Here is a 27,651-nt window from a genome sequence, read left to right as displayed (position 1 = left end):
CTACATGTGCCGTTTGAATCACGAGGCCACCAAACTTCGGTTTCATTTTCCGCCAGACTGTACCCACCAAGTTTCATGCCCATCCGATAGTTTATACTAAAATTGACCTCGGATGACCCCTGGTGACCCGGAAATGACCTTCCAAAAATTTGGCTCTAAAATGTTGACTGTACCCACCAAGTTTCAAGCCCATATGACAGTATTTACTAATTTGACCTCAGCTGACCCCTGGATGACCTTGGAGGACTCTGAAATGACCTTCCAAAATCTGGCTCTAAATGTTGACTGTACCCACCAAGTTTCATGCCCATACAACAGTTTTTAGTAATTTGACCTCAGATGACCCCTGGGTGACCCCGGATGACCCCAAAATGACCTTCAAAAAATTTGGCTCTAAATGTTGTCTGTACCCACCAAGTTTCATGCCCATACGACAATTTAAAGTTATTTGACCTCAGATGAACCCTAGGTGACCCCGGATGACCCCAAAATGACCTTCAAATATTTGGCTCCAAATGTTCGCTGTACCCCTCAAATTTTATGCCCATACGACAGTTTTAAGTTATTTGACCTCAGATGACCCCTGGATGACCCCAAAATGACCTTCAAAAATTTGCCTCTAAATGTTGACTATACCCACCAAGTTTCATACCCATACGACAGTTTTTGCTCATTTGACCTCAGATGACCCCTAGATAACTTTGGGTGACCTTGGACCCACTAACCAATACAAACTTGTTCTGTATTGGGTCAAGATGCCAACCAAGTTTGAGGAACGTGCGACCCTAGTCTCCGAGAAAATAGGTGCACCGACAGACTCACAGACCGTGAGAGTCAGACAGCCTGACTACCAGTATTAATCATATAGATTATTGATCACGTGACCCACGTTTCTCAGGGTGGGGGTAGGAAGTTTTTTAAAAAAAACCTCACCCACAACATGAGCAAAAAAAAACTTTCCCCACCAACACTAAAAAAAAAAAAACTTTCCCCACCTAACTGTATAAATGCATGGAATTTAAAAAAATATTTCTTTCCCTGACCCCAACTTCCAACCCCCCCCCCCCAGTATCAAATGGTGCGTCCCATCTTGAAAGATTCAGTAGATATGATAATTAGCAAAAATTTATTATTACAAACAGCCTGGGACAAATTATCAATTGTTTACAACTTCAAAACTTCGCGTATCTCTTCTGATGATTTATGATGACAAGCAAGCACACACGTGTTATGGTATCATCCCGTCTTGACTGTGAGTTACCATGGTGACGGTGGATGGACCTGGTACAATGGAATGCGGCGCAGCACATATACCCTAGACGGCGACCCTGTGTATTCTACAAAACCCTGGATTTGCATCTGGAGCCGTGGGAATGTTTTGAATTGTGCGCGCGACAACAAGTGCGTTTCAATTGAGGACGGACGACTGGTGAAATGTTTTGAATGATTTGGTTGATACGGGATCTTCTCCAAGGAATCTTTGATCTTCTCTTCCATCAACCCTTTTTCTTGTGCCTTTCTTGATCACTCTCTCTCTCACACACACATACCTGGAATAAATAAATAAGGAAGTATCAAAATAGGAATGAACAGCTCTTCAGGAAAATGAAAATCGTGAATACATCCCAGGATTTTATCGCCTCAAAGAAGAAGACGGAAAGGCATTCGATGTCAGGCCATTTCTATTTAATGGAACATCTATGGACATTATTTCTGGAATATATAATTGCAGCTTTTATATTTTCGATGATAGATTTAATATAGGCCTAAAGGTAAGATATTTAAGCCAAAAAAAGGCCGGGTCCTCAAGCTCCCACAGACGCACGGGCCACGCCCGGGGGCCACGGCACTTGTCGACTCGGCGAGAAACATCAATGGTGCCCGGCAATGGTGATGATGATTTTGTGGTGAAGAACGTAGAACGTGAAGAAAAAGCTTCATAAGTAGCCCGAAACTCATGACCTTCTCTTTCCTATCCTCACATGAAGACTGATGAGTGTTTCGGACCATCGACGTTGTTTTACATGTAGATAATCTGAGTGATACCGGCGATGGACGGAGCTCTGGAAGTCATTTGGTTTGGTTTCATGCTTCTTTGTTTCTCTCTTCAACTCTGGTAGCAGAATAATCTGGGTATGACCAAGCACAGCAGAGAAATCCTACTTTCTACGGTGACATTTTGTAACGAACCGAAGTGAATAAATTTAAGCCCAATCTAGGGCCTAGGCCTACTGTATATTTTCATCATGTTCTTCCATCGATACATGTTATTTATTTTTCGGTGGTTCTTCATATCTATTTCTTTTTTTACAATTAGATATTGAGTAATGATATGATGATACACACCCAGGATACGATCTTTCTCAACTTTCCTGGATACACACATTTGTACAAATTGTTAGCTACTCAATTACAATACATCTTTATGAAAAATACATTAGAAACTAAATGAATACAAATGTAATTTTAAACATGTAACTAGTACGCCCTATAATACATAACATTTTAATCATGCCCGGTATGAAATTTCGCATACGACCGGTTTAGACCATGTTTCAGAATTTTTTGTGAATAATCAGCACGTTGTTTTATACTTGAACACGGTCAAGAAAGGAGTTTTAAACGACTGTATTTGATTGGATTGGTGAAGTACCTCTCCCAAATGTGTTTGTACTTATCAAGTGCTCGACAAAGAAGAGCAAATTGGATAATAGGCTTTATATGCCGCATGTCGCGCAACAACCCGCTCATAAATCGCTGGGCAGTCTTGGCTGAGGAGAATAACTTTCGACGGTATGTCTTACGGATTTTTATCAATTAATAAATCCTCTTGTACTTGCGGTGATTTGTATGTTTATGTTTGCTTTTTCTATAAAAACAAAATGACCAAAAAACAAACGATTAGTACTTTGTATAAACCGTGGACAAAGGCTCAAGACTAGAAGAAGACAAGGAAACTTGCCGTTTAAACATGAATGAACATGCGCGACAGGTTTATGTTCTTCAATCATGCATGTGTGATCCATCGGTAAACTTTTTTTTTGATAAAAAAAAATGCTGATCATGCATGACCTGACATCGCGAATTTACATCATTAGATGATCCTGACATCACGATTTATAATAATATTAAAATATGATAAACGCGAATTGTAGCCTACTGTTTGATTTTTATCTCGATGGTTTGATGCTATAAATAAATAAACAAAGTACCGGCTGTCGCGTGCGGTATCGATCGCGAGGGTGTTGAATACTGCATTCATTTTGGATGGTCTCGACTGTCGACTGCATTGGGTGGAAATCATATCGATTAGGTGCTCTGTACTACTCAGTATTTGCTACTGTTTTTTGCCATCACAATGGTTTATGGCCCATTGTTAGCTAGAGATTGAATACGAGTAGATTTGTCCAAAACGAGTACTTATGGTTTCACAGTGATAGAAAGTTTGCCGGCAAAAAAAGGTTGTGCACTCTGCCTGGGGTAAATCCCGGGTCAATCGCAAAGCATTGTGGATTTTAGTATTGTAGTATTTTCTTTATTGTTTGGCTAAAAATGAGGCAGCAAACTCAAGAAAAGAAGACAGAAGATGAATATGGTTTTTTTAATGTTTCATGAAGTGTTGTCATTTGTTCTTGTATCACGTTACGCCATTGGGAATTCCCTCAGTCTCAGTTAATCGACCTCGGATCGACCTGAGGATTCAGTTTTGTTGCGTGCAAAAAATAGGTCTTAGAATTTGATCTTTCACAGTTTAATTTCAGTTAATATATGTTTTAATGAATAATATCAATAACATAATTAATATTAAAATCATGAAATCTTTCTTATCTTCTGAAGCACTCCTGGGCGCCGCGAATCTGAGTTGATTTCTATTTATTTCTGATGCCATAGCTGGGTTCATCCGCTGTTGTTGTTGTTGTTGATTTCATGGCTAATTAGAGTCATTATGTATTAATGCATTATGATGAATATTTTCTGCCATTTTTCATTAGCAAGTGAGTAAAGTATTATTAGGCCTATGAATTTTTGCGAACGGACTATAAACATAACGGCTCTTGACGATGCAGAGGTCAATTTCGCGACTCAACTTCCGTTTTCTTCCCTGTATGCGCATTCTACAGGAACGGAGTGAGTTTCTATTGGAGTTCGCTGGTAAAGCGTCCCCGCTATTTTCCTTCCTCAACAAGGAAAATGTTACCGGTAAACTCTCCCCGCTATTTACGGTAAATAGCGGGTAAGGTCAGTTTCTATTGAGCAGAATTAATCCTGTTACCGTCTTTTTACCGGTAAACGCTCCCAATAGAAACATGCCTTTACAGTCACCCATGGAAAACAGGGTAGGCCTACCGCTACTGAAAACCAGTACACATGTTCATATGGGCCATGAGTACATGGATCGAATCCATGGGTTCCTACAGTCACCCATGGAAAACAGGGTACTGAAAAGCACTACACAATGTCCACATCAGCCATGGTTTGTTTACATTGCATTAATTCCATCAGAACAGATTCCAAACAGATAAAACTTACCTAATATCAGTTTTAGTTGCCCTTAATAATTCCAAATTGACAAGATATTAAATTCTATTTGCTCATTTTCATACCAAAATCAAGGAAAACATGGTTTTGTTATAATTACAAAATAACAGGAAAATCATACAGTTCATCTCTGATCAATTGCAGCAGGCCACTTGAGATAATCAATATTGGTACTTGAATTGCATGACTCAGTGACTTTCTGCTCATTGTAAGACTGACACTAATAACAGTGTTGTAAACTTGATTGCATAACATTAAGATTGCCAACTGATATCCTTTGTATTTGAATTGTCAAATTTATGGATTAGTTAACTGTCAAATGAAGTAAACAGTATTTAATGGCAACAAAACATGTTGCTGCAGACACTCTATGCCTGTGTGTGTGTGTCTGAGGGCCGATGACTGGGCCGATGACACACATTCGATGGGTGTAGGCCATGAGTTAGTTTGTTTACATAAATTCCTTCAGAATAGTCAATACAGATTCCAAACAGATAAAACTTCCCTCACATCAGTTTTAGTTGCCCTTAATAACCCCAAATTGACATGACATTGAATTCTATTTGCTCAATTTCATACCAAAATCAAGGAAAACATGGTTTTGTTATTGCAAAATAACATGGAAATCACACAGGGTTATATCTGGTCACTCTCAGTAGGCCACTTGAAGTAATCAATATTGGTACTTGAATGGCGTGACTCAGTGACTTTCTGCCCATTGTAAGACTGATGTGTTGTAAACTTGATTGCATAACATTAAGATTGCCAACTGATGTCCTTTGTATCTGAGTTTTCAATTATGGGAGTACTTCTGTCATTGATGTAAACATTGACAAAAAATGTCAACAAAACATGCTACTGCACAACTCTATGCCTGTGTGTGTGTGTCTGAGGGCCGATCTGAGGGCTGATGACACACATTCGATGGGTGTAAGTCTCAAGTCGAGATAGTCAGATTCTGCTTCTGCTTCTGCTAGACCTGCCTGCATGTCTTCGGGCCTATCCTTCAACATACTGACATTTACTGGGCCCTTCAGATAATGTCATAATGTTAAATAAAGATTACTGAGTTACAGTTACTGGAACTACTGCTTCTGCTTGTTTGTATTAGACTAGAGGTATATCCAACACCCCAAGTGGAGTCAAGCAGAAAGGAATAATATAGTAGATAGAAAAGATACAAAAATGTAGTATAGATACATGTACTAGTAATACAGTTTTACATTTCACTATCTTGCATTATCTTTAAGGCTGGCATTTTCGGTCGGGTAAACGGGTACCGCCGAGATTACATTACCGGTAGGAAATACCCTCCCGGTACCGAAATTAAAAAAAAAAAAAAAAAAAAAAAAAAATTTTTTTTAAGTTTTTATTTTTCAAAATACATTGAATTTGAATGCATTTTGAAATCATTAATAGAGTATGACATGACAACAAAGTATCAATTTTCATATTAAAAATACAAAATATCTTGAAATTTTTTTTTTTTTTTTTTTTTTTTTAGGTCAACCATGAATGATCCTGGCATTTAGGTCTAGGTCCAGGGACACTACAAAACCGAAAAAATAATTTTTTTTTTTTTTAATTTTCTTGTACCCGGTTACCCTCCCTAAAAATTCGGCTGGTACCCGGGTACAAAATTACCCGAAAATGCCAGGCCTAATTATCTTGCTGTGGAAAACCTATTTTTTTCTGAGAAAAACAACACATAATCTTTTCGTGACTTCAGTGACATGACATGACCTCGATGATGGCCATATTTTTATTCACCATGTCCATTGCTGGGGTCCATTGTCAATGTCAGCGAGAGAGAGTTGGGATGCGTGTGTTCTTCTTCTTCTTCCAATAAGTACAGTCCTCTTAGAAGTTTTCACTCCTGAGTATAGTCGTACTGTAAAGCGGTGCAAAGGGTGCGAAAGCGGAAACACAAATTCGCTGAGTGCAGATGAAGTGGTGCTGATGTGCGAGTAAGGCTCTCATTTTCGAAATTCGGCTCCGGTACCCTTTCGAAAAAAAGTTCGGTACCGAAAATTGCAACAACAAAAAAAATTGCCAAAAAATTTTTTTTTTCAAAGTTTTTTTCGGTTTTGTAGTGTCTCTGGACCTAGACCTAAATGCTAGTATCATGATTGACCTAAAAAAATAAAAAATAAAAAAAATTGAATTTTGCACATTGTTTTGTGTTTTTAATCTGAAAATTGATACATAGTTTTCATGTCATACTCTATTAATGATATCAAAATGCATTCAAATTCAATGCATTTTTTTTTTTTTTTTTTTAATTTCGGGTACCGGGCAGGGAATTTCCTGCCCGGGTAATAGGATTATCGGGCGGGACTCGAATTCCCGGGACTCACTCAGAGCCTTATGTGCGAGTAAAAAGTCATCACAACATCACATACAAAACTGTGTAGGGAATTTCAATGAACATAAATTATCTGCTGTATCCAAATACGGTTAACTATAATCAAAGTATTTCTTGGCCAAACTGGAACATGCGAGTTGCGTCCATGTAAAGTGTACTAAGCGTGTAATGCGCAGTGTAAGGCGCGTGTATACTTTCTTCTGTACCGCGCCTTACACTGCGTACACGCTTACTACGGCTTAGTACACTACATGGACGCAACGCACAGTGTTCCAGTTTGGCCAAGAAATATTTAATTTAATTATAGGTCGTTTATCCAATAATTTAACCCATGCATAAATGCATATATTTATTTATTTATTTATTTATTTATTTATTTATTTATAACATTCGGCCGAAGCCAGGCTAATCCCAATAGTGCTCTGAGGCTACTAAATTTAAGGGCCGCCATCCGGATATGACGGGACAGGGATATGGGAAGAGGTCCGATTTTAGATGCAGGAGGAAACCCGGAGCAGCCGGAGAAACCCTTCGAGGACGAGCATGGATCGGCAACCAACCTCACGTGTGGCGCCGCGGGGAATTGAACCCGGGCCACAGTGGTGAGAAGCGAGTGAGAAGACCACTACACTAACCCGCCTTCCCAATTAATCATGCTGTAACGCATGGATGCCTTGCCCAGTGCTCTTGGATTTTCCCAAACATTGCATGATCAATGACATCATTTAATGAGCGGCGCTGTTTACAATCTGCCTTATTAGGATAACGATCTACCATATTTGGATATGATCAGATAATTTATGTTCATGAAATTCAGTACACAGTTTTGTAAGTGATGGGTAGACAACTTTGTATGTTGTATCGCGCCCATCTTGTCCTCATAGAGAATGGAGTACAGGTTTCAGAACAAAAAGCCGGTTATACCGTTCTAGCTTGAATCACACTGACTATAATTGTTATTGCTTGTTATTTGCAGGATAAAAAAGATGTGGACGATGTGTATGTTGCATACGAAGGATTTTCCAAAAGCATGTATGCAAAATCTGAAGTGGCATTAAGTGTGGAGGCCAATAGTAAGTACAGCAACTGTCATGTTGAATATGGTGTTTCTATAACAGTCATGTTTTTATTACAATCTATCCTAATGATTGTATTAAAATACCAAATTATTTAGGTAAATACCATTCTGCTTTAAAAAGGATGTCTCCGGCAAAAATGAATTATCAATCACGAATCACATGGTTTTATTTGAAACAAACTCGAATTAATACAGCCGTCTCTGAATACGCGATATTCATTCAAAATTCTCGGCACCGAAATCGTCCAGTGCAATGACGTCCCAGTAATACAATGAAGGCTGGCAAAACTGAGCACAAATAACTATTACGTCATTGCACTAGACAATTTTGGAGGGAATTTTAAATATCGTGTGTCCGACTGTTTTTATTTTTATGGTGAATATGAGTTTGTTTTTTAAAAATAAAACCATGTGATTCGTAAGGCATAATGTTGTGATTGCCGGAGACATCCTTTAAGGGCTCGGATAGCGATGGTTTTACGCTTCAAGATGAGTCCAGGAGTGTAAAAAAGAAACTCTGTCAAATTCTAGATAGGAGGTGGCTTGTGATGAGAACTGAAGACACAGCTAGTAAGGCAATTAATTTGCTTGTCTCAGGAGCTGTACGAAATGATGGGCAGACCACAGGTGGCTTGTGAAGACAGAGCTAGTAAGGCACTGTTTCGCCTGTTTCCGGAGCTAACTGCCTGTTCATATTGATGGGCAGGCCAGGCTTTGCAGCTTGAGGAGAGCTAGAGCGATTGCTCCACATCACTCCCCTCAAATAAAGCTGAGGAGAGCTTTTTATTGCTCGCCTACCTTAGTGTAACAATAATAACCACATATATACAGTACAGTAAAAATGCTCTCCTAGTGCTCTCCTGTAGCGCTCAAGGAGAGCGATTAAAAGCTCCCCTGCAAATTTCAATGGCAAAGCCAGTGCAGGCAGATGTATTTTTAAGACGTAGTAATTGCAATTTGTTATGTAGCTAGAGACATGCAGCTAAATTTGTGTCTTTTACTTCATAGGTTGTGAAGAAAATGATAAAGCTACGTTCACTGTAAGCTGGATGATACGATACAGTGAATGTGAAATCAGCTACACAGTGGTAAGTATTTCTCTTTTCATTGATACATTAGTGGGTTAAATAATGCAGTTACGGTTAAAGTTACTTATAATGACCAAATCTGGCCTTGTTACACTCAGGAAATAATTTTTTTATTTCAATAATTTGTTTTGAAATGAAAAAAGTGGACTATTCATCTCTTTTTTTAGTTTTTGCCATTTTTGCTGGCAAAAACTGTTTTTACCAAGTGGTTAAAACCGCTGTTAAAACCGCATTTTTTTCCACCTGCAGCAAAAACCAACAAACCCTGTTTGTCACTTTTGAGAATGTGTCATCATACCATAAAGGTTTGCCTAATCATGCTAATGGCACACATGCGCTCCTTTTTCACTGGGTAAATTTTGTGTGCAAATAGGATTAAAGGCCATGTGTCCTTATTTGCTGGTGGGATTTTAACGGAAGCCAGGGCACTTTTAGATTGTGCCTAAAATTCCAATTTTGTCCAAGACTGAAAAATAATTTTCATTAAAAAGTAATACTATTGATGTTTTTCTATGTTATTTTGTTCAATCAACAGGGTAACAATTCACAAGACTATAGTGGTTATATATTTGACAACCCGTCAGTCAGTTTAACAGGAGAGACGAAAGTCTTCTATTACATCAGCGAAATGCCAACGACCATGAGGTGTTCGGATGATCACACTTTTGGTTCTGTGATGGATGTAAGTTAAAAACTCTTGGTAGAAGTGGTGGCAAGTATGTATGTGACCCGATCACAAGTTAGTGAGGACAACGTTGTGAGAAGTTAATTCTCAGATTTTTGCATCCAGGCATGAGAATTTTCAGGTTTAAGCCTGAATTCAGGCTTTTTTTGTCCAAATTTCCGCACTTTCTTTTAATTTCAGCCCGTTTTTGGCATTTTTAGCCTAATTTTGCACGCTTTTTCAAACTTTTCAGGGTTTTTTCATGGATGATCATCCTTATGCCTGTGCATCATATTAAAGAACATTTAATCACCTTTGTAGGGATTTAAATGTGATCAAAATGTGAAAGGGGCTCTTTGTGATTTTAGCATGCACTTTTGAGGGTATGCTTAATAGATATCAACGAAAAAATATTTCCAAAATGTCACTTGATTCTGACATGAAGTTATACATAATTAAATGTTTTACAGTGTCCTGTAGGCTACTGTGCTGTATATTTTGGCTGTCGACAGGGGCGTAGCATGCGGGCGAACAGGGTGGACGAAGTCCATGGACCCAGAGGGTTCAGGGGCCCCGAGATGAACTCTGGACTATGTGGCTTAGGGATAGGGCTGATAAATTAGATGATAAAAGGACCCCGCACTGTTCCTTGTCCATGGGCCCCCGAGGCTCTTGCTACGCCTCTGGCTGTCGACAGCCCGAAAATATCTTTGTCACACAACCAAATCTGCAGGAAAGCAATCATGGTGTGTGTAATCCGGGGTTTCTGATGGTATAAAAATGTTAACTCTTTTGGAGCAAGTTGTTAGCAGATGAGGCTGTAGATCACAAAGTGCCGCTTTAAGAAAACTGAATGGTTAAAATCACTGTACATATTTAAACAATAAAGAAGTAATGAATTTAATGGTAATTCATCTTATAAATAGAAACAGCTTTGGCAACATTGTCCTCGCTTCACTTGATTAAGGAGGTACTACACCCCTGCCCAATTTTGTGCCTATTTATGCATTTTTCTCAAAAATTATAGCGCATTGGTGACAAGTAAGACATGTATATTATAGGGGCAAGGACTACAACTACTGCACTGGAAATCTTATTTCACCACAGACAACAGTTGTGGTGTTATAGTCAAAAATGAGGGAAACCAATATTTGATCAATAAATCAATAACTACTTATCTTGGGTTGCTGAATTTTCAGTGCAGTAGTTGTAGTCCTTTTTGATGATTTATCACTTCTCTATCAACAACAAACCTTTTTTTCCTAATATAACTACCATTTACACATCATAAAATGGTTAAAATGTTTGAATCTTGCATATTTTAACCACTTTTATGCCAAATTTTGCCCTAAAAATAGTCCAAAAATGTCTCTAAACTTTTTTAATATAGTCCAAATTGACTCTTGATTTCTTTTTATTATATGAAGAAACAAAGCATTGTATTTAAAAATGCATGAAAATGCCACATTGAAGTACTCATACACTTCAAAAAAGTAAATCAAAATATGTTTTCATCATATCTGGCTATGAGCTCATTAATTATTCATGAGCTAATTTGCATAAAATTTACATAATTAATTATTAAACTTATTTTTTTAAAGCTTAAAGTCCAAGCTTGCCAATGGTATGCCACTTATTGGTTTTTACCCAACTGATAACACTGCAATGCAGTAGTTAATAATGATGCCTCCACACCACTCAAATATACCACTTTTGTGGGGGTAGTAGAATAGGGTTAATATATTGTCCAATAATACTGCTTTCAAGGGGCATTTTAACGGCGAAAACAGCCATTTGGGTGCATGGAAAGACATGAATCTTTCAATCGCCATCTTGGATTGTTTTTGGGCAGCGGGGGTAAATTGAGACAATCTTAATTTTGCGGGAATCGGATATTCTCTCTAAATTCCCTTGCAAGGACCCAAATAGATTCGCCCGCACTGTGTCACAGATTTCTAGGCCTGAATTATAAATTATAATTATAAATTTTGATTTTTGTAGCAAGGGGTAACTGCCCCTAGCTATGGCCTTAGGTCATGATTGTGCCAATTTTCTCCCATTGTTTTAATCTTATTGCTTGTATATTTTGCCTTACAGGATGAAAGAGATGGAAAATGGACGGAAATTAAAGTATCCAGTTCACCTCAGGTATGTAGCAATCCATGAATTTATTGCATTGACTCTGTCATTTGGGTTATTTAGGTTTGACAGAAACGATTAGTTGAAGAAAAAAAACTTGATCATTATCTGATGTACTGAAAATCACATCGGAACAGAACTCTTTCAGTTGCAGCTCCAACTTATGGAATAATCTCACACAACAACCAAGACTGATATCGATATTTTATAAAAGAAAGAAATTGCTAAGGCAACAACAAAAAATTGCATGTTTTTAATACCAATTTTTTCTTGTATTTTGTAGTTTCACAATCAGACCTGATTGGATCTGATCTCATGAAATGTATGATACAAACATGAAATAAGAATGGTATAATCTAGAAAATTTTTTTTTAATATTTAATATTTTAACTTTTCCTAATAGGTAGCACCGGAAACACCTAAAAATGAAGGTGACAAAGAACAACCTGTTGAAGGTGATGGCAAAGCCACTAGACGTAAACGTCGACAAGCTGGAGAGGCTGAAGGTGGAAAGATGGACCCAGAAGGCAAAAAGGAAGACCCAGAAGTCCCAGCAAACCAAGAAGACACAGAGACAAACCCGTTTGTCCCAGAGACAAAACCAACCACCAAAAAGACCAATGCAGCCACCACAAAGACAAACCCAACCACCAAACCAACCCCCAAAACATTAGTAAAGGTAAGCTCAGCAATTATTCCAAATAAATACCCATCTGATTGGTTTTTTTTTATTTTACATAACTCATATAAAAATTATTTTCACTTGATTGGCCTATTATTATGATTATATAAAAATTTGCTATTTTAAGCATCTGCTACAAAAAGATTTTTTCATATACCTGTACCATACATACAAGCATTGTACTCATAAAACCAGTGTTCTTAGTCGGTTAATTAACCTCAATCTTACCGGTTAATTAACCGCATCATATTTTACCGGTGGTAAAATAGGTTAATTATGAATTTTGATTTATTGTGATACTTTTTAATTTATTTTAAGTTTTAACATTTAAATATCACTTCAATTTTCACTGGACATATTAAAATCTTGTTCTCTAGTCCTAGAGTGTCATGCAGCACATTATTATTATTATTATTATAATGATTATAGACCATATGCAGACTATATCATGGTTTATGAGCAGTTGAGCACAATGTACAAATCCAGGGGGGTTCTTTGAAAAAATGGGAACACATATTGGAAGGATTCTGAATTTCTCTTGGTGAGAAGCACTGGCAAAACCCACCCATAGATATACCAAAATTGTTGAAAAGGTACCCCAAAACTGTGGCACATCCGTGACATCCCTGTATACCTTCAACCAGGCAGACACCCCCGGGCCCCTCCCGTACAAGTGCCCAAAAAGCCACAGCACAGCAAAGTGAGCAGACTGTACCAGTTTTGCTCAGAATTGTTTCAACCAATTTTAGACTATTAATAAAAAGTTGATAAATTGAAAATGTAGGGGGATACGTAACAACTTAAGGTCATTGTGCATCTATGTCAATAATGAGTATGCATTTTTAAAACAGGGTTAATTGACATTATACGTGTATATAAAACGAATTGTTTAATTCTAAAATTTTAAAATTACAAATGGAATGTTTTAAAACTAAAGGTGGACAAGCACACTTCATCTGCTCAATGTTAAATACTTGCACAATGTTCTTCAGTATGATGGCATATTGAATTCCAAGCGCAGATTTATATGTTTTCCAACCATAATTAACCAATCTTACCGGTTAATTAACGTTAATTAACCGGTTAATTAACCGCTGTTTATAATTAACCGGTTAATTAAGAACACTGCATAAAACATTCAATATTTGTTTACCATTTCACCTTGATAAATATTGATATAAAATTGAATCGTTTGAGCCCATATTTATTGGTTGAGCAATGAGTTTCAAATATTGGATGAGATGTAATATTTTTAAACTTACAGCGGGCATAAAAAATCCAATTTTGTCATCATTATGTTTTGGATCCAATAGTTTTACACACTTGGATTCATCAAAATATTTTTCAAAAGGGAATTTGGAATATCGGGTGTTGAGAGCGGCTGTTTTATTAATTTTATGGTCATTATGAGTTTGTTTTAAATAAAAACCATGTGATTCGTGGTTGATAATTTTTCTCTTCTAACATGTAAATCATAATGTTACAATTGTCGGAGAAAATTTGAAACTGCTCTACAAAGTTGAACTTGTTTTACCAGTTAGGATCATCGCAGCACTGCATATGAGTGGAGAAGGGTAGTTTCAAATGAAGCAGGGAAAATGTGTATTTTTTATTTGTACTTCATATGTATTTAAAAGTATCATTGAACGTACTTCAAATGATCTTATACTATGTTTTCCCTGTATTTCTATATTTTAGCATCCTGTTACAAAAGCTCCACTTGATGGACGTTACTTTTTCATTGTAAAGATAGAGTCAACTAATATTGCTAAGCCAATGTCATTGGAGTGTAAGTATCCATCAGTACCCCCACTGGAGTATTCTATTTGAAATCCATACACCCCCTGATAACACTGCTATCACAATGCCTGCTGCACTATATTGTTACTCTACTCCTTATTCCAGAAAAATACAGCACTATTTTTTTTAAAAACATTTTTGGATTAAAAAAATATACTGTTTTGCCAAATGAAACAGCTGAATTCTAACCCTTTGGTTTGTTCTAATTGGCTATAATAGTCCAGTTTTAATATTTGGCCACTTTTTGGAAATAAGGGCCAAGAAAATGCATTTTTGGAGTGTTTTTCATATGATCCTGTTTTGTCAAATGAAACATAGCTGAATTCTGATCCTATGATTTGTTCCAATTGGCTATAATATTTGGCCAATGTTGGGAAATAAGGGCCAAAAACATACGTTTTAAGGTGTTTTTCGTATGCTGTGGCAATTTTTGGAAAACACATTTTCTAATATCTTTTATAAATTATAAACTCGTATTCCAAATTTGGAATGCTTAGACTTGTGCCAAGTCTTTGAATTTTGTGACTGAAATTGTTAGAAATCATGCAAAATGCATGTTTTGGGCCTATTTTCCTTGAAATGGCAAAACTATTCATATTTGACTTTCATTGCCAGTTAGAACTAAGTAGAAGATTACATTTTAGCTACATGTATGTTTCATTTGGCAAAACAGGATGAAAGTTACAGCAAAGTTAACGCTAAGATTGAAATATCTTGGGATGCAGTTGGTCTTGATAACAAAATGTGACTGGACACTACGAATCAGCCGTAAACTCGGCCCCCAGTCAATTTTGTTTTATTTCGTGTTTAGAAAATATATATCATAAGCTTTAAAATAGTATATCATTTGACTTCAAACGATATCCAGAAGCGGGGTTATGGTTTGTTGAACTCTGCTCCTTCAACAAAATGGTACCCTTTTCGGTTCTATATATGTGTCTCTTTTTCCATTTGCTGGTAATAAAGTCATAATTGGCGGTCATTTCAGATCATTCCCGAGTCAACGAGGTACAGGAATGTCCTCTCATTGTTAATTGTTGGTTATACATACCCAGCCAAAATACAATGCAATTGTAATGCACCACTTGAACATGATTTAGCCAAGGCAAACAAAGTTATCCTCTTCAGCAATAGGATTATTGATTGGTTTAAACGCTATCAAATGAGAAACATGTCACGCCTAATTCTCGCTATTCGCAATAAGGGCGCCGCCAGCGGTTTGCGATGTATCATGGGAAAAATCGTGATGTATCATGGGAAAATCGACATCAAGTCCGCATAATCTGAATATTACCATGCTATTACATAGGAACATGTGACAATATTTTTTAGTTTGTCAATTACACGCAAATCGATAGAGAAAAAAATTAATTGTGCACATTTCAAATCACATTATTAAGTATTATTGAGTATCGATTCGTGTGTAACACCTTTATTTTGACAAACTAAAAAAATATTGTCACATGTTCCTATGTAATAGCATGGTAATATTCGTATCGCGCGGACTTGGATGTCGACCTTTTCCCATGATACATCACGATTACATCGCAAACCGCTGGCGGCGCCCTTATTGCGAATAGCGAAAATTGAGACACCTATGAATACGACTTGCGGCACATTTTGCACTGTATCTCAGAATACAATTTGCCGAGTTTACGGCTCATTCGTAGTGTCCACTCACAAATATGAATATTTAAGTACATGTATTTATAGCATGAAATGGTAATTTCTGTACTAATTCATGGTTGTGTGTCTATGGATGTCATTCAGTTTATTTTTAAATATTGTTAGGGATAATCTGGGATGAATTGGAATGTATTTTTGCCATAACCAGAATAAAACTGTTTCAATTTTTTTTATAGCTTTAACTAAACCAATTTATGATCCTAGCATCCTCTTTTTATGAAATTTTTTTATGATATGATATGAACGAAAAAAGCTTATTCGCACAATTTCAGTGGTTTTTTTTTGGTGACCACCTTGCTAGCTAATCAAATCTCAGGGAGCACATAATTTGAGTGCTAATAATATCATAGCTAGTTGGCAGTTGTGAATGATTTAATGGTGCATGGGTTGTATGAAAGTTTGCAATACCCTTGCTCTCACCACCAGTGGCCTAGCAGGGTGGTATACATAGAACGCTCTATCGGTATCCCCTATATACTTTGTTGGCCACTATCCAGTGCCCAAGTGAACAGTTGTATGAATGTATAATTATATGAATATTGTGTGTTTGTCTTTTTCCAGTAAAAGTTGAGATGAGATCTGAGAAGGGCTATTTGTCAGCTTATCAGTGGCCACTATTGCCTGTAAGTATGCTTGTATACTGGCAGTGATTATTTATAAATTATTACAATTATTATTATCGTCATCATTGTCGTCGTCATCAACATCGTCATCACCACAAAAAATACAGATGCTTAAGACACGTAACTTTATATTTAGGCCTAAAAAAAAGTTTTAGAATTTTTTTTACTTTTAAATTGCATTTGATAAAGGCCTTGGAACTTTTTTATCCATTTTTAATTCGATTTTTTTAAAGCAAAAAACTCTAGGGTCAGGCCTAATTTTAGGGTTGGTCGGGTTACACCAATCAAACCTTTTTATTCATTTGAATGATGTGAACAACAAAGCGGTGTGCCACCACCACCAAAGGTATGTACTATTTATGCTGGGGCAATATTTGGAAACAGACTTTTTTATGGTAGGCCACAAGTTAGAAAACACAATATGAAGCAAGTATCTTTTTATTAGACCAATTATTTTAAAGGCAGCAATAGATTACGAGTTATAGGTGTGTGACTGAATGGGCTATAACATTTAAAATCCACACTCCCCCTGTGGAAGATTTTGGAAATATCTTCCACAGGGGGAGTATGTTTTTCAAATGTAATTAGTCAGGGTTAATAATTTTGAAACCCATACTCCCCCTGTACAATGGCTTTACCTATAGCTTCCACAAATGGAGTGAGTTTTTCAAATGGAAGTTACCCAACTGTCTATTCTATTTGAAAATCATACTCCACCTGTGGAAGATATTTCCAAAATCTTCCACAGGGGTAGTGTGGATTTCAAATGGAAATTGGAGAGCCTCATCTATCACTTTACTTCATAAAAAAGACAAAGATCGACAGCCTGCCTTTCTTGAGTAAAAAACATCAAAATATTTTTTGAATTTATAATTGATGAAGTTATTAAACATGCTCTAATGATTCATTACTCATTTTCTGATGATAATAACATGCTACGAAGGACTCCTTGTATTATGTTTCAAAAAGGTCAGAATTCAAACAATTTGAAAAATCAACTGTTTATATTTTTCCGTAGTTCTTTGGGGTGATGTGTGCAGTGTATTCTGTCTTGGCTTTTGTGTGGCTTCTACTACTTGGCTGTAACTGGAGAGACCTTCTGAGGATTCAATTCTGGATTTGCGGAGTCCTTATCCTTGGTAAGTCACTTACAAGGTTTAGTGAAGAGCAAATCTGACGTACCGTAAAACCCCGTCTACAAGCATATAGAGTGCTTCTGATGAAAGCTACATTACCATTGTGGAGTATGAGCAAATAAATTACGGATCCAAGCATATACAAACAAGTATTATTTTAAGACCAATCTATTGTATTGGTATATTTACGCTGGCTTCGAATTAATTTAGCTTTCATAAAAAACACTATGTATGCTTGTAGACGGGGTTTTAAGGTATATTAAGTGGGACTTTAAGTCTCACTTACATGGTAATCACACTCGGGACATAACAAATGTTCTGCACTCTGCATCCACTTCCAGGTGTCACCTTTATATTTCTTTCTACCAGACATAAAGACCTGTCAGGCTTTTGTAACCCAAACAGTCCTCAAGTAAATCATCAAAACCTGCTTTTTGTAAGAACAAAAATAATAATTTGTGGCACTTATTGACAATCATTGTTGTGACATAAGAATTACTACTATAGTCTGTATGCTTTCCTTGAGTCAGTAAAGTAAAATCAAATTATGTGATTTTCTCAAAAACTGCTCAATTTTGCAGGAATCTGTTGTACTAGTTGGATTCCATCTGTCATTTCCTTTCTGAAAATGTATAATTTTATGAACTTCCTCGAGGAAGGTATACAGACTATATTATACATTTGTTAACTTATGATGGTATAAAGCCATATTCCTCCAGAGCATTAAGGGGGTACTACACCCCTCGATAAATTTGTGTCTATTTTTGCATTGTTCTCAAAAACTAATAACACAGTGGTAACAAAAGTTATGTATATTATAGGGGCAAGAAATCCAATTACTACACTGGAATTTCAGCGACCCAAGACAAGCGGTTCGTTATTTATGATAAGAAATAAGGTACAGCTAGGATGTACCTCGTTTCCTATCATATATATTGAACCGCTTGTCTTGAGTCATTGAAATTTCAGTGTAGTAATTGGATTCCTTGCCCCAATAATATACAAAACTTTTGTTACCAGTGGGTTATTATTTTTTGAGAAACATGCAACAATAGTCACGAATTTACCACAGGGGTGTAGTACCCCCTTAATTATCAATAATTAAATTGTATTTTGGGACTGAAAATCCACTGGACTGCTGTGTCATCTTGCTGCAAAACTCAACTGTCTTCTGCAATTTTCAACCAGTCAGGACCGTTGAGCTGTCAACAAAATCGAACCTTGCACTTCTTGTTTCAAGTCTTGTGTCCATCTCTGTAAATATAGGGTCCACAACTTATAAGTTCCCCCCTGAGTACTTTTTAGAATAAATCAAAAATATTTGATTTAAATGCAAACATGTAAAAGATATGGGTAGCTTTATTTGTTTTTTACACATATGGACCAAATTATAGCGTCATGCGTCATTGCGTTCAGTCACAATGGTTCATTATGTAATAAAAGAGACCGTAAATTAAACAGTCTTAAAGTTGCATCTGAGTCCATAGGACTCAACTCTCAAACAATACAGTTGGCCAGGCATATTTATGTGATTGTTAAAGAAAACCTGATTGCTATGGACTCAGGTGTAACTTTTAAAAGGGCCACTTTTCTTACACAATTAACCATTGTGTCTGAACGCAATGATGTGTGATGCTATAATTTGGTCCACATGTGTAAAACAAATAGGGCTATACATACCTTTTTACATTTCGTGAAATATTTTTCGACTTATTTTAAAAAGTATTAGGGGGAACTTATAAGTTGTGGACCTTATAGTAGCTATTCTGAAAGTGTTGGCATATTACTTTCATCAGTATAAGACTTACAGGAATGCATTTGATTTACATCATTCAACACCTGTTACCATAATTGTAATCTTTACAGGCCTACTGGAGAAGGCAATCTTCTATGCAGAATATGAACATGTGAGCAAGTATGGTGAATCTGTGACTGGTGCTATCATATTTGCCGAGTTGATATCGTGTCTGAAACGTCGCTAGCCAGAATGCTGCTCATAATCGTGAGTCTGGGCTCACGGTATCACAAGGTAGGTGATGCGTTTGTTTGGTATTTTTGTAATGTGTGTCTATCATCTATTCTTAAACAATTGAGAACGTTCCTGCAATCATATTGGTTCTTAAAAGGGCATTTCGTGATCCACAACATCATCCCCCCACTTTTCTCAAAAAAAAGTTGAGATTTTTATATCACTGGAAACCTCTGGCTTACATAATGCAAATGTACAAAAAAATTTCTTGCAGATTAATTCATTTAGCAAAAGTATTGTGAAATTTGAATTTCGTTCTGATATACCAGAACAAAATTACAACACATTGTCTATGGAGCAGTGAAATACACGTAATCGTACATAACTCGCAAACAAAAAATCGGAATCAACTGAAATTTTGGGAATAAGCTTTTTTCGTGGATATCTACTGACAAATATCATAAAAAGAGGATGCTAGGATCACAAAATACTCCTTTAACCTGTGTGATATGACACTCTAATTAGTCTACCATATTCTCTTTCCTTAATGCTCCCCCTTCTCCCCCCTCCACCACTCTGACTGCTCGCAATTCAATGAACCACATCTTTGTTAGTTGTTCATATTTTCAGGTTTGTTAATGGTATTATTTAGCTTTCAAATGAGACCAAAACCATGACATCATCTTTTTGTTTAGCCGAGGTATGATGAATCACAGATCACAAATACATAACACTACCACCCTTTTTGGGTGGCGAGTTCAAAACACATGGCCAGATACCAGTTATTTGATCTTAGCCCCCATGCATGACAACGATTGTGGCAAATGTACCATATCATTAGGCAAAAGGTTGGGTGTGGGAATCAAATAACTTATTTATATTAGTAAATCATACATTACTTACAGATGTAGTTGACCAAATTTTTTATTGGCAAACAGACAGCGAAGCAAATCACTAAAATGCTGCCCTTTCAAAATGAAGTGTAATGTATCGACTAGGTAGTCTTGCGTTTTGTAGCATTCAGAAATAACTGCAAGAATTAGTGACCAAAATTTGTCCTGTAGCAAGTCGTAATTTGATGATTTTAACCTTTGACCTGTGCCTTTGATTTCAGACCACGGCTTGGTAGAGACTTACATTGGGTGATGGCAGCTGGTACTGCCTATTTTGTACTCAGCTCAGTAGAGGGTTGTCTAAGAGTGAAAGGTGTAAGTAGATAATGCACTGTAGTTGACTAAAAATGATGAAAGTAAACAGTGTTGTTTATGTTTATTATTTTGGCTGTCTAATGTCTATTTGTCATCGCCTTGTTCAACACAAGCAAAAGTCTGCATTAGACTTAGAATGAGGTCTTCGTGTGTGGGTTTGTGTAGATGTTTTGGGTAAGACTTCTGATTTAGACAAATCGGGTCAGAGGGGAGCATGATCTAGCAGTGTTTGCACTCAAATATTGAGACAAATAAAGCTGACACACAAGAGGAATGATATTAGTTCTAAAAGGAGATGCCAAGGCTTGATGTGAGGAGTGTAATTTCGGCCCATATAAAATGCAATCTTTTCTCAGGAGGGGGAAAATGACCATCTGGAACTTTTGTTTTGATATATGATTGGCCTTGGCACAAGAACAGCAAGGAGAGGGGTGGTTATTTGAGGCAAATTTTAAGTCGCTAAGGTCAGTTATCTTAACCATTGGCAAAATACACATGTCCGGTTTACTTTTTGGTTCAAACTGGCACCTGATGTCAACACTGGGATTATTGTTAGTATATAATGACTGATTTAAACAATACTGTACGTTATTTCTGTTGCAACTTTTTGTTAATAATTTATCCAAAATTCATGCCACATCACCGGTCTCTTCTTTTTTTCCCAGAATGAACAACACGCTTTGATAGCTGTGTTGCCGCTAGCCGTCTTAGATGCAGTCATCTGTTGGTGGATCTTTAAAAATTTAGTGGACACAACTAGGCAGTTAAGATTACGCCGTAATCTCACCAAATTATGGTTATACAGACATCTGACCAATACGCTTATAGTATGCATTATTTCTGCTGTTGTCTTCCTTGTATGGTCAACCAAAGCGCACAGGTGGACAGCATGCGTCACGGTAAGTAAAATGTTATTGGACCTACTTCCAGTTTCATTACAGATGTCATGCAGAGGTTCAGCTTTGTAACAAAACTAGTTTGGCTAAAGAAGAAAATACTATGTCTCTGAGCTTGCCAAGATTTTAAAATACAATACAGAATGTGGATTTTTCCCCTCTTCCTCCCCAGGCCTTGCCGTTTGAGGCGAGCGATCACTCTCGCTCGCACCCGCTCACCCAAACTCAATTTCTAGCGAGCGAATTTACACTTGCCATAGATACTAAATATCGCTCGCTGTGAATCACCATTTTACCCAAGGCCAAGGCCTGCCTCCCCCGATTCAAACTCAGTCTAAATAAGTTTGAGACAAGTTGAGATGTTCGGAACTTTCAAATCTTACATTCTTAAACACATAATGAAATATTTTAGTTAGAGTGCTAATTACATAATTCTTCCAACAAATGCTGTTAAAATATATTTGTACCAAATTAAAAAAACCAAAAACATTGAGACTTGTTTTTGCATAATCAATACTTTATATGTTTTATGGATCTTTTTGTTGGTTTCAGTATGTTTAAGCTGTATTAGAAATATGTTGTTAATGAGCATTTTGCATAAACCTTCCACTGTGTGTTTCCATTACAGAAATGGCGTGAGCTGTGGCTAGACGATGCTTATTGGCATTTATTGTTCTGTATCATTCTAACTGTTGTGATGGTGCTGGTTAGACCTACCGCTAATAATCAACGCTATGCATTCTCACCGTTAGTAGATGCTGCTGATGATGAGGAAAGCCAGCAGCCCATGATCAATGATGCCTTTGGTAAGCTATTGATTAGTAACTCCTGAAGGTGTTATTGATTGTCGTATTATCGTCAATATGACCCTAAATCCGACATGTCAAAATAAACTGTCCCTTTTCGACACTTTACGACACATATCAAAAAGAAAACGAATGAAATTTCCACACTATTTTGTCCAAATAAGCTTACCGTACGATCATGTTTTTAAAATTAAAAGGATACAACACAGTGACACTACTTGGGTACTGTGCTTTATGTATCAACAGTGGTCAACAAGATTAAGCCTCATCCAGTTGGAATACACTGACAGCCAGGGTCGTGGCAAGGAGGTGGACAGGGTGGATGAAGTTCAAGGATTCAGGGCCCCAAGCAAAAACTGGGTTAGGGCTGAGATGTTAAAAGGGGCCTGTACTGCTCCTTGTCCATGGGCCTACAGCAGACATCCCTTCAAGTGAAACAATAATATGTGTACATCCATATCAAAGATGCACTGGGAAGGAATTCCTAAACCAAGTGACTTGGGGATTATTTGAAGTGACCTCCACTTGAGATGAGTGTGGTATTTATTCCTAGCTATTATGTAAAATGATATACATGTAGCAGCCGACAAGTGCACCGTTTTGATATGGATGTACACATACAGGGTTTTCTTTTCTATGATGTGGTGTGGAAATTTTCAAATACATGGTGGGCAAAATAACAAATTGAAGCAGGTTTATTGTTGTGTGCAGATTCTCCTGTTAAATCTAAGCCTGTCTTACTATGTGGCTGATTTCTACACACATGACTGTCTTACAGCTAATGATGAGATCAGTCTATTCTGAAATACTATCCCACTCTTCTGAAGCTTTAGCAGAGTGTAGTGGGGGAGGGACGCTGGCCCAGCAGTATGGGCTCTGACTCATAATCAGAGGGTTGCAGGGTCGATCCCCAGCTGTGCCATCATGTTGTTCTGGTTTGAAATAGATTGGCCCTCTTTGGCGTTGGACAATTGGAAACTTTCAGGCAATTGCTGAATGGGTTAAACAAACAATCATGTTAAAAGTCAATGTTGATAATATTTCATGTACTTTTTCTCCCACAGATTCTGTGAAGATGCGTCAAATGCCAGGGGAGAAGACTAACTCAAATAAGAGTGCAGCTGAAGATGCACTGAAGTGGGTAGAAGACAATATACCAGCAGCTGTGGCTGATGCGTAAGTACAGCACTGATTAGTGAAGAGAGGAATCACTATTTACGCCAGGGGGGAACCGAGGATTTTAGGGGGACACAACTTTTTTTTATTGACTTGAGGGGGCGATATGAAATTTTGACCTTATTATTGGAGGGCGTGCATGAAATTATATACAAGGAATGGAGGATTCAAAGGGGAGATGTGAAATTTTCCCTTCCCAAGGAACATGCAGCGATCCATTATTGTCAAAATACACTTTCCACCACATTTAATACCAAATTGTTTGAACGTCTGCAATAGTTAGTATAATCAGACTAAATTAAAAAGACTAGAATATATTGTTCTGCAGAAATAAAGAAATATTGATATTATACAAATATTAACTGTCTATGACTGTGATGGTCGAAATATAACCACGAGGTGAAAGATGGATTGTTGAATGGAACAATACATCTTTCACCTTGTGATTATATTTCGACCATTACACAAATTTAAGACAGTTAATATTTGTTTTATATCACTCATACATAAATTCTGTTGCTCAAAAATACTATTTAAGATAGGGAATACATTTTTCATCAACATAACACCATGTTTTGCCGTGACATACTTAACATTTTGGTGTCCACCCCATAACTAAATCGGCGACTCTAAGAGTGAGCACAGTGCTTGGCGCAGGCGTACTACAGTGCAGCACTATGATGGTAAAAACTATCACACAGAGAGGCTGATGGTAAAAATGATAAATGGCTATCAACCAATGAACTGTCTAGAATTTATGTACGAGTGATATAATGAAAGATGGCATAAATGGTCTGAGTTACTGATCAATGCCAATCAAATCCAAGCGCTCAACCCAATCTCTATAAACTTTCAGAAATAGAATAGGCAATTGCAGGAAAGATTTAGCAGAAAGTTCATAGAAGGCTCAGGATGTTAAGCCTTATGATTAAAAAGTAGTGTGATGCAGTAGTTTCATGTCCCCTGACAAGTAACCTATTAGTCAAAAGCTGAGTTCGTCAGCAGTTGTTGTCATTGGGTGAATGCCAAGAGGAAGCATTGTTGCAATGCATCTCTTACCTTAAACCATCTACTCAAGAAAAATTACCAAATAGACTACTTTTTCAAATCCATTTTAGAGGAATGTAGTCCACATTTTCCATGCAGTGAGGAGGGGAATCACATTTTGGAAAGTGTGTATTTAGAGTTTATTAACCTCATTCATAACTGTCACTTTCACTTTTTTTAATTCAATTTATACGTCACGTTTTCTTCTTTTAATTTGAAAACGGAACACAATTTTAAATTTATCTGTCGTTTTCCCTGTAAAAAATCTAATAGCCCATTAAGGAAATACCGCTAGCGACCAATCACACTAGCACGCAATCATGCGATGTCCAAATACGGCGGCCAGCGTCCGCGTAAATTGTTCGAATGCGTAACACGTCACGTAACACGGTCATTGTAGAGCGTACTTTTAGCTACGTCACAAGACGCGGTCATTATACTTTTTCAATGACCTGCATTTGTGTCCGCGTATTTAAAAATTAATATCTGTGATTGGATCGCACTTGCTACGTATATTAATGAGGTTATGAATGTAATTTAGTTGCATAAAGAGGCTTAGTCCTGTATAGGCAAACCTAGCTGTCAATAAATGTCTTGTTATTTTAATCCTTGCACAAAAATACCAGAGGTACAATTTAGATCCCATGTGTGACAATACAAACTTGTAATTTTACAACCTAGCACTAGCAGTCAACTTTAGTCTTATTTTTTCAATCACTAAAGGGTGTGTAAAATTCAACGCTGACATTAATTGCCTTGTTAAAATTTCAAAACATAGAACTACAGCCAATCTTAGCTCCAAACACCTGTTATTTTCATCATCATTTGTTTTTTCCTTTTCTCCGCTTGCAGCGCCCTTGGAGCTTTTGATGATTCAGAAGAGGAACTAGTAAACACCTTGGAAAGGAACAAGATGGAATAAATTATACACTGTATGTAAATACTGTACAGAGATGGCATCTGTGTGCAAGTGTACATAATGACATGTTGTTTGTGTGCGACGTGTGAATGTTGAAAACTGGGGGTTGTTTGCGCCTGGTTAAAAGGTACACGGTGCAAAAGAGATTAACAAATAATGTAATAGTATTATTAGTCAGGGACCAGTGTGGAGTACACATTTGGAAGGTACCTTGATAAGGCCAACATTTTTTTTGTCCTCTGTGACTGGCCAAAAAATTAGAAATCTTGGTCAGGGTTTTTGGCCCCCCCCCATCACTTAAAAGAAACATTTCATTTTGACAGAATCAAGGACATTTTATATTTTTTAACTCATTTTATTCATTGAATGCATATTTGATTAAAAAACAAGAAGTTTTTCCATTTAAATTCAGTCCAAAAAGGCACAATGTTTTACCGTAAAATGTTCACCAGTTGTCAATGCTAGCCTTTTCAAAATGGAGGAAGGGCCCATAAAAAATACAATTTTATTTGGCCTAAGAATGTTTTTTCCCTGCACAGTTTTTATGGTTTTAGATCTGTGGTTGGGTCATAAATGCACACATGTTTTAAACAGGACAGGGTAAGGTTTATTTGAGTTTAGATTTTTTCACAGAATTATTATATTCTCTCGTCTTGCTTTATTTCTGAATTCATAAAAAGCAGGAATCTAACGTCTGCACACTGATCCGATTGCACCAAATCAACTTTTCTTTTAAGGCATATACAAAATAATTATTTGTTTGCTGTAAAAGAGTAGTGTTTTTGTTATATTTTTACATGGAAGAACCATAGTAAACATGGTGCTAACTGTGACCCGATATAATGTGCAGTACATTAAAATTCCACTTACGAGATATTTTTTATAAATTTATATATGTATGACACTGAAAGAAAACAGCCATACATGGGGCTTTTAAAAAATGAGATGGACGATAAATGTGTATGGTTCTGCTTGTACTTTTTACAAATTGGTCAGGTCACAGCAAACAAAAAGTTATTTTTCTTATGCCTGAGGATGAATACAACACTCTCTCTCTAAAGTAGCCTACTTAATGTAAAGAGTGTTTCTCTTTTAAAGATACAGAATACATAAGTATGCACCAATTTGATATCTTTGCCACACAGGCTGTTTCTAGAGAGCATTTAAAATGAGTGGCTGAAATATTACCATGCTTACCCCAATATTATGTGATATTACTTGGTATGGGTGTTAATTTTTCTGATAAAATTGACAAGTTTGATCAGAAAATCAGGAATGTCTTTTTTTATTCTGTGTCCTTGTAAAACATTACAATTGTTACAATTTGCACATACATGCTACAATGTTCTCATTTTACATTTCATCATAGGTTTTGTATAAATTATCTGTATTGGGCTATTCTGGTTGAAATCCACCGAGCCTTCAGTTTCGTAGCTTGTTGTACGAATCCAGTTGAAATCCATCGGACCTTCAGTTTCGTAACTTGTTGTGTGAATCTGATTGGATTCTCGTAAAGTAGTTTGCGAGAATCTCTGATTCAGACATGTGTTTTAGTAACCTTATGTATGCACCACAAGCACCTTGGACCGAAGCCCCTGACGGGTGGGGTCCTAGGGACCCACTTAGGAATGGGTATTTTGAGCCACAAAAAAAAACACTGACCATTGTTGACATACTCGTATGTAAGTTCATACGTGCTGGTGATAAACAATTTCTAGAAGTTTAAACTGACTTTCAGCACCAAAATTCATTAACCTTGAGTTTCCGATGTGTGACACACATCCTCATCAGAAGAAATCGCCAGAACTAAATCGCGATCAAGGACCGGAA

The 27,651-nt window shown here is 36.9% G+C and overlaps 1 protein-coding gene across 1 annotated transcript in view; it reads left to right on the top strand.

The window, feature by feature from the left end:
• The window catches only part of LOC140153702 (transmembrane protein 87A-like), a 32,816-nt gene extending 6,544 nt beyond the window's left edge, over positions 1 to 26,272 (top strand). The window contains 15 exon segments of the mRNA XM_072176526.1: positions 7,881 to 7,977; positions 8,991 to 9,070; positions 9,606 to 9,752; positions 11,832 to 11,882; positions 12,277 to 12,552; positions 14,254 to 14,344; positions 16,603 to 16,664; positions 17,683 to 17,803; positions 19,667 to 19,774; positions 19,777 to 19,819; positions 20,884 to 20,977; positions 21,643 to 21,876; positions 22,502 to 22,679; positions 23,744 to 23,855; positions 25,755 to 26,272. Of these exon segments, the coding sequence (XP_072032627.1) occupies positions 7,881 to 7,977; positions 8,991 to 9,070; positions 9,606 to 9,752; positions 11,832 to 11,882; positions 12,277 to 12,552; positions 14,254 to 14,344; positions 16,603 to 16,664; positions 17,683 to 17,803; positions 19,667 to 19,774; positions 19,777 to 19,819; positions 20,884 to 20,977; positions 21,643 to 21,876; positions 22,502 to 22,679; positions 23,744 to 23,855; positions 25,755 to 25,824 (1,764 nt within the window). The 3' untranslated portion in view covers positions 25,825 to 26,272.
• The last annotated feature ends 1,379 nt before the right edge of the window (positions 26,273 to 27,651 follow it).

The sequence above is a fragment of the Amphiura filiformis genome, chromosome 5 (assembly GCF_039555335.1).
Source record: "Amphiura filiformis chromosome 5, Afil_fr2py, whole genome shotgun sequence".
NCBI classification, from domain to species: Eukaryota; Metazoa; Echinodermata; class Ophiuroidea; order Amphilepidida; family Amphiuridae; genus Amphiura; species Amphiura filiformis.
The sequence above is the reverse complement of the archived record's forward strand: the minus strand, read 5'-3'. Positions and strand labels throughout refer to the sequence as shown.